Raw genomic sequence first — 8,426 nt, forward strand, 5'->3', positions numbered from 1 at the left:
GAGCACATAATCAAAGCCGCTCACAAATTTTACTGCGACCACCCAAGAAGACGAGTACATAAGCACTGTAGACATTTTTTGTGTTGAACAAGAGTAAAACCCTCGCTGGCTAGCTAGCTGTGAATTTCGAAGCTTGATTTTTACGCTCACTGGAGCAGCAACCCTCACACCGAAAGGTGTGGCCACATCAGCAGACGCCCCTGCGAACCGTGTGTGGGTGACTGCACAGTGGCTGGTTGTGCTTATGTACTCAACACAAACGAGAGCTGTATTATACACATCCTAACATGTGTGTAAAAAAAGTCACATGCGTGTATATGTGTGTGAATATATATATTAGCGAGAGAGCATCAATAATATAAGCTATACTCTATGGCCATCTCTCTAATTCACATAAAACTTTATTGAGGGGCTCACTCATTGTTTTGGTCGCTCGAAAAAACTTGCTCGCCATCTTGTAGGACTCTCTGCAGACAAGGAAATAAGACTAACAACTACAAGCAACCAGCGAAAACAAGACTAACAGCTACAAATAACCAGCCAAAAGGATAAGTAGTTATTTTTATACCATTGCATCGAAAGAAAACAAAGACAGTTTCCCAATGCCTTTCACAAGGTTCAAAGGCCTCTCGATCAGACCTGCATCTCCAGCAAAACCTCCCACAAGTCTTGCAGACGGACCGCTGAAAACATCATAGCAAGCAACATTGCCAGCCGGTGGTGGAGGGAAAGAGGGTACTTTTGGGCCCTCGTTCATAATGAAATTTAGCATGAATACGATACATTCGTGGGTAGCTGCATACATTGTTGACCAATCATAGTGCTCACCTAGGGACCTCAGTGTGCCTTGTCGCAACAACTCCACAGCAAACCATTGGTTCCTCTCACCATCCCTCACCAAGATATCCAATTGCTTCCTCTTATTGGCGAGGGGCTTCGCTTCGGGGATGACCAACCAGTTAGCTGCACTGTATGCCCCCAACAAAACTGCCTTCAACTTCACGTAAAATTCAAATTGAATGCTGTACTCCGAAGCGAGCTGGTCAGCATTTTGCGACTCTGGTATTGCAAATATGCTCCAGTCCAACCTCTCTATAGTCTTTGTAATCACGCGAGATGGTCGAAGTCACGAGGACCATGCTCGACCTTAATGCTCAGCTGCAGCTGAAGGCTCTGAAGCAACACAGAGTAGAGAAGCAGTGATGAAACGCTGAGTTCACGTAGTTGAGTCTCAAAGCTGTTGTCAACGACCACCACATCAAAAATCAGGCATTCCACATTCTGGCCATATGGCACGGTCACATTGCCCTGAGCTCTTAGCAACCACAAAATCAGGTCTTTGCCTTTCTCATCAAGGCCTCTGCATACTGAAACCATGGCATAATAAGTGGGTTTCACAAAAACACGCTTGGCCAAAGACTGCTTGGAGAACCTTTCCCACATTGCAGGGTGCGTTGGCTCTGCAATGAGAAGGCTGCATCCAGCTCCGCACAAAACACTCCCACCAACCCCTTGTGGACGGAAGTGAGGTTGAAGATGGACATTGCAATAGCCTGTTTCTCCACCTTGATGAGCCTATCGTGCTTGTACTGAGCCAACAAATCTTCAATGTCTTTGATACTGAAAAAGCTGGCCCTCATTCGGAAATCATGTGAAAATGGGGAATACTCAAAGCCTGTCCTGCCTGGACATCCGTCAGAAGTGGTTGCCCACCTTTTCTCTTGGGCAATCTTGAACTCCACAAGGATGGAGTCGGTGCCAATGAAAAGGATCGAGTGCAAGAAGTAGCTATCTTCATCCAACTTCATGGCACGCAGTGTAGCCAAGAAGCTGTCTTTGAAGCTCGGGGGAAGCCGACCAAAGGTGTTCATCTCGTCAAAGATGAGAAAGACATTCTTTTGTTCATGTCTCCTGAAAAACATCTCTGAGAAGGCAGAATCCGAAGGCTCCCCATCTGGCTGGGCACAGACAACAGAATTCCGCCTCGATACAACAGTGATAAGTATTTGCCAGCGCTCAGCATTGGAAAGGGCAGAGTCAGGAAGATGCGGCGGCAGATCGAGATAGATGCATTCAAAACCTGCATTCCTAAGGAGCTTTCTCACATGCAAGACGGATGCACTCTTACCACACCGGTTAAAACACATTACGATCACTTGACAAGCATGTAGACCAGTTCACTCACCTGCGGTTCTACATAGTAATTCTTTGTCCCGGAGCAGCCATTGCCCGCTGCGAATGACTTGTGCCTGCGAGGACTCTCTCCCTCGTCCCGCGCTGCGCTTCCGCTATCACCCTCCAGCTCCATCAGACAAGCCCCACACATCATAAGCTTTTTTTAAGGGGTGTTTTGTCTATGTCAGCCTGCCAATTGTTGGGTTCCCTTACAAAACCACGGTCTTCCATCTTGCATTTGTGCGAAATGTGCTAACCCGGAGCTTCAAGCAATTACTAAGAATAAATATGGCAAAAGAATAACCAATAGGAAATTCTCGGTAAGACCTTTCTATGCACTTGCGTCCACCCTTTGTGAACCTGATGCCTCAATGTAAACTTAGCCCTATATATTTTGCTCATATTTAACAAACCAAAAAGTTGTCTTTATCCTGCATAGTGTTCGCAAAAAATCAAAGTAGTGTGTATTTCTAAGTGACGTGAATAATGAGTGCTATTTTAGAGGGCTGCAAAGGTCGTCGCTCCATTTTGCGATGCTACCATTGATGACAATCCCAAGTGGTATTATAGTCACTTTGAATTAACGCATTTGATCATTGTTGAATTATAGTTGCATTATCATCATCTACAATTTATCTCATTATTTTGGGCCTTTCAAATAATTGTGCTTTCATTAAACTTTGTTCAGAGCCATGTATAGCTTAGTGTTAACTCTTTCATGGGCACATATAGTTGAAACAACAATAATCACCCCGGCAATCAGCAGAGCAGGCCCTTTCACGCCCTATTTAAACAATACAACTTGTCTACACCAAATTTGCATTGTAAGCGAATGAAAAGGATGGCACTCACTTTCTCAAGTGTGTTGTCTAGCTTGGTGGATAGCTTCCTCTTTGCATTCGTTTAAGGCTAAATAGCTCGTCTATTCTGAGAAAACCAAACAACATATCTAATTCTCCCCATCAATTAGCTATTCCTTTCAAAATCGATTGCAATAGGTGTTGGAAATCTACCTTTGTGTCCCCTTGCTTGTACAAACATATTGTTGCCCCTTATCAACCCTTATCACCGTGTCGATCACATATCACCTTGCCTTGCACATATATAGCCAATAAAATGGTTGTGCCCTCTACAATTGAGGCGGCTCTCTTCTTGGCCCAGATCTACAAAAGCAACTTCACCCCACTACCATCTAAGGCAGCCGTCTAAGGTTCCATCAGCTGGGCCGTTCAATCAGAGCGACGATAATACCACTTGAAGTTGTCATCAATAGCAATAGCCTAAAATGGAGCTACTACCTTTGCTACCCTCTGAAATAGTAGTGATCATCGCTTGCTAGAACTAGTCCGCACTGGTATGGACTAGTTTGGAGTAGATTTAAATGCAATGATTTGATTAAAAGAAGGGAAAATTACCATAATATCCCTATAATTTGTGGAAATTCCCAAAACATCCCTCAAATTTCAAAAATTTCCAAAATGTACCTTCGCATTATTTTGGGATATATTTGCCCCAATTTGCGTAGTCTAATGTTAACGACAATGGAGATTTATCTTTTAGCATATTCAAGAAGATTATTCACCAATGAGCTCACACATAGAGGCAGTTGTGTTCAAAAGTGATGAACAATTTTCAGTTGTAGAGCCCTCAATACCATCTTCAATCCTAGCTCTATCGTCTTCTATTGAGGAGAACCAATCTTCCTATGAAGAGTTGCAATTTTTTTTGTGTTTATAAATCTTTGCCAGGTTACTTAGGGGTATTTTGAGAATTTTGGACCAATTGAAGGGCATTTTGGGAATTTTTCATCAAGTACCAGGGGTACAATGGGAATTTTTCAAATTTGAAAGGTATTCTGGGAATTTTCTCAATCTATAGAAGTACTTTGGTTATTTTCCCTATTTTAAACCAAACCATTATACGAAAAACCTCATTTGTATAACGTGTAAAGGAGCACTATTATTGCTTGTAGATGCTGTTGGAACCAGTCGGCACCGGTGCGGTCTGGTTTCGACAGCTTACACGAGGGTATGGCAGATGCGACCTACTTTTAGTAGGTTGGGAAGCAATGCATGGTGAGGCACGATGGAGCTGGTGGGCTGGTTGCTGCAGATTACGCCAGGCAACAACGTAGGAGGAGAGTTCGGTTGAGCAGCAAATGACAAAGGTCGCCATACAACTGCAGGTTGAGCTAGGCCGATTTCTCTTGATCGAGACTCGATGATGTGATTGCAAACAAACAAACTCTCAAGCTAGCTCCCGAGATCAGGTTTTGGCACCGTTGCCGTCGACCACATGGCCATGTAAAAATCCCTAAGTGCATTAAACCTATGGATGAAGGATCATCATTTCTTAACTTTATAATTGGCTTTTAGACGGTAATCCCTTCTAATGACAGACTCGACAAAACTGTCTCCACTTGATTCTAATGGCACTTTCAACTTGGCCTCTTCAATCGCAAGGTGCTTCAAGAATGATCTGCATGTAAAGGAGCATCACATTTTATTCCAGATGCTATTGAAACCAGTTCAGGCCGTCGCGAACTGGTTTTGACAGCTTACACAAGGCTATAGAGGAGACAAAATTTGGTAGCTTGTTGGCTACAATCTCAACAAAACCTGTTGGCTAGAGCATCGACGACACCAAGCTGCAAACGAGTGGCTTGTTCGAATTTGCTATGGAAACCAACGTTCCTTGCAGGGCATCAGCAACACGGACGCATGTGGAGCTCTAAAGAGATGAGGGGGTTGGTCATCGTTTAGTGAGTGCGTTCATGCATGCTCGTGCACACACACACTACCTCAAATATGAAGGCCATACTTGATCAATGGCGACAATGTCTATTTTGTTACAAATTTGGTCGTCACAATATACATGCTAGTATCCATGTTGTAGATATTGATGCGAAGAATGATCATGTCAAGAAAGCATTTGCACCGGTTGCATTCGAGTGGGACTATGTCTGCGCTAATGAATGCTTGCAGAGTTCACAATGAGCTGACAGGTCCCAAATCTTCACATATTGTTAGTTTGTCATTGTCCACTTTGGCTGCTCCTCCTCTTGCTACCACCGCGTGAGCATGATTCTTCCTTTATCTATTTCTTCATCCGAGTGCAAGCCACTGCTCCTTTTGTGATCTGATACACCTCTTTCGTTGACGTGGACATTCTCCAACTTTGCCACATGGCAGCCCTGTAGCTCTCGTGGTCTTTGCAAGGCTATGGTCTGTCGTGGCCCCTAACATGGCATCCAATGTACGGGTGTTGTGATGCACTGGCAATCCGCTCTTGCGTGGCATCCCCGGCCGTGCCATTTTATAGCTGGCCACCGGCATCATCTACATGTCCATTTCCCTCCTTTACATGGACATCTTGGGTGACACATTCGTGGATGCGTCACACATTGCTCATTAGCCTAGCCTTCCACATATCAAGGCTCAACCTCCTCACACAACATTTCACATGACATTCATTGGCTTGACCTTTCACAAATCATGAATAGGTTTGTAGGTTGAACCCAGTTTGAGAGGGGTTGAGGTGAGAGGGGCCGACTTTAGCGGGACTAAGCTATGATGGGAAGAGATGAGTAGGGCTAGGCTACGATGGACCGAGCGGGGCTGCTCTTGAGTCGAGAGCTATTAGAGAAGACCTGGTGAGCTAGGCGAGAGAAAGACAAGCAAAGCAAGATGGCAGAGAAGCATTGAAGAGAGAGGTAGTCAAAGAGAGGACTCGAATAGAGAGGTCTACACAGAGAGTGCTATGAAACAATACCTTTGCAGTGGGTTCACATGTGACGATTGATTGATCTTTGGTATTTTTTAATAAAAATCAAAACAAATGTCAAGTTTGATTTCCTAACAAATTTGATGGTGACTTCGTAACGGATTTTTCTCCTTGGTGAGTGTGTTCTTTGTCAGTTTTATTTATTTTAAATTATTTAGATTTATTTATCAATATAAATTACAACTTCTAATTTCTTAGTGATCGAAACTTGCAAAATGGGAGAGAAAGGAAATGGGAAAGGGGTTTTTTGGAAGGGGGGGGGGGGGGGGGGGGGGGGGGGGGGGGGGGGGGGGGGGGGGGGGGGGGGGGGGGGGGGGGGGGGGGGGGGGGGGGGGGGGGGGTAGAGGGAATAGACACCAATTTCACACCAAACGCGTTTCACATAGATTCTATTTTCTCAACCTCTGCGACGTCTACAGCCTTGATGAAGACAACGACGACTCTCTGCTCTCTCGGTGTCCCAACGACTCACACTAGCATGTACCTACTAGATAGATTAACTACTAGATGGATCCGATGGGGCTGGTGGCGACCCATACAAACGGAACTGGCGGCTACAGACCTGACAGCGATGACCTACACTAGGTGTTTACCTGCTGAAAAGTGCTAGCGGTGCCATACTTGTCGGTGCATTAATAGCGCAAGGTCAATTACCTTCTCCACTGGATGGCCAGTTTTTTTTTACTTACCTTGGTCCTTAATACCTCCCCGCTCCCACCACCCGAATCAAGGATTCTGGTTACCCTTTATGGAAACCCCTCCCCCACCCTCTCCTTCTACTTTAGCCCTTATTCTCACCGCCATGTTAATCGAAGGAGCTTCTGGGGCTCCACCCGCAAGTATCCTTTCTTCTCCCCCCCCCCCTCCACCATCTTTGTAACAAACCCTAAAAACCTTTCTCCCACCCCCCCTACCCCTTTGGATACCCAAAACCTAACTACCCCTCCCGGTGACACTTTTACTTTTCCCGGCTTTGTCTCGGTGGCTAGCCTCATCAACCCACCTTTTTCAAACTTAACCACCCCGTTACAAGCTTCTACCCCTTCCACTACGCCCTCTAAGAAACCTTTTTAGCCCGGAAGAAATCTTGGGGCTTACCGCAAAATTACCAACCGAGGACCTTGACCAACTCTCCGTTCCTTTCACCACTAACCTCGACATGGGCATCGCCCCCCTTTCTTCTCACACCAGCATGGCTAACTCCTCCTTCTCAAACTTTGGCAGTCTCTTCTCCAACTCCCTTCAAAGTGGCATCCTCACCAATCCCTCCCTTACCTTCCCCTTTTCTTTCGGCTCTCTCTTCACGAGCTCTTCAAACTTGACCCCCTCCTTCTCTCCTATGTCACTTCCCATTTTTCCCGCCATAGACAAACCTTTGGAATTCCATAAAATTTTATCCCTTCTTTGGAAGAGTTCAAGGCCCTCAATCTTAAGCTCAACAAAGCCAAGTCTCATCTCACCCACCTTCAAAACCATCATGCCAACCAAAAAGCTCCACATAGTCTTTGCATGAAGTCTTTGCATGAAGCCTCTGTGTCTTACGTAAGAGGATTCTCATTCACAAGCGCTTTTAAGCGCTAAGCTAGAAATCCTCAATATCCAATTTCAACTAGATTGCAACAAAGTTTACATTCAAGCCCAAACCTTTCTTGTAAAGAACCTCCAAAAGAGCTTTGATGATTACCACGACATCGTGGAAGAAAGGCTTTTGGAGCTCATAGAAAAACTTGCACCCATCTCCTTTCCAAGAGTTCAACCATCGGCTTGGGCTAGCCAACTACTCTTATGAAAGCAAGCCTCTCTTAATGAGTTTGATGCTCTCCTACAAAATGAGATTCTTCAAATCCATTTGGCCTCTTCCTTAAACTTGGCGGCTCATAATGCTAGGAAGAGATCCCAAATTTCACTCCTAGAGGAAGTGGAATCTCTACCTAAAGAGGAAACGGTGGGCGAATTGGTTTACCATGAAGTCACTACCCAAATGAAGAAACTTCTCTCACCACCACCACCCCCAAAGAAACATTTTAACATGCCTCCTCACCATTCTACCCACCAAAAGCTCCCTCCCACGTCTATGGTTGGCACTATGGCAAGCTTTAAAAATTCCCCTCCCTTGTCCAAAAACTCCTATGAAGAATTCACTCGACAACTTGTCCTCTCCCTTGTCCAAAAACTCCCATGAAGAATTCACTCGACAACCTTTTAAAAAACCCAAAACCTCCCCCTTGTAACTTACCCCCACCCAACCACTTCAAAACACCCCTCCCCCTCCCCCTCTCCCTCCTCTACCAGCCTTTCCCGTCTACCCTCTCTTCTCCAAACCCCCAACTATCCTCTTTTTTGTCCTTCTCCTAGCACTTCCCGTGTACCTCTAATTTCTCCTTCACCTAGCTCCTCCCATTTACCGCAATCTAAATCCCTCCACCCCAAATATAGCTTGCCCAAATCCTCAAAAACCTTACAATGGA

At 45.2% G+C, this 8,426-nt stretch overlaps 1 protein-coding gene and 1 pseudogene across 1 annotated transcript; both read right to left on the minus strand.

The window, feature by feature from the left end:
• Positions 1 to 418: 418 nt before the first annotated feature.
• On the minus strand, positions 419 to 1,465 carry LOC147424797 (uncharacterized; annotated as a pseudogene).
• Positions 1,395 to 2,190, minus strand: LOC147424798 (uncharacterized). The gene has a single exon (XM_086499899.1). It carries the CDS (start codon positions 2,145 to 2,147, stop codon positions 1,395 to 1,397), a length of 753 nt encoding a protein of 250 aa, XP_086356025.1. The 5' UTR covers positions 2,148 to 2,190.
• Positions 2,191 to 8,426: the final 6,236 nt, after the last annotated feature.

The sequence above is a fragment of the Adiantum capillus-veneris genome, chromosome 25, assembly GCF_014529385.1.
Source record: "Adiantum capillus-veneris isolate H3 chromosome 25, ASM1452938v2, whole genome shotgun sequence".
Classification (NCBI taxonomy): Eukaryota; Viridiplantae; Streptophyta; class Polypodiopsida; order Polypodiales; family Pteridaceae; genus Adiantum; species Adiantum capillus-veneris.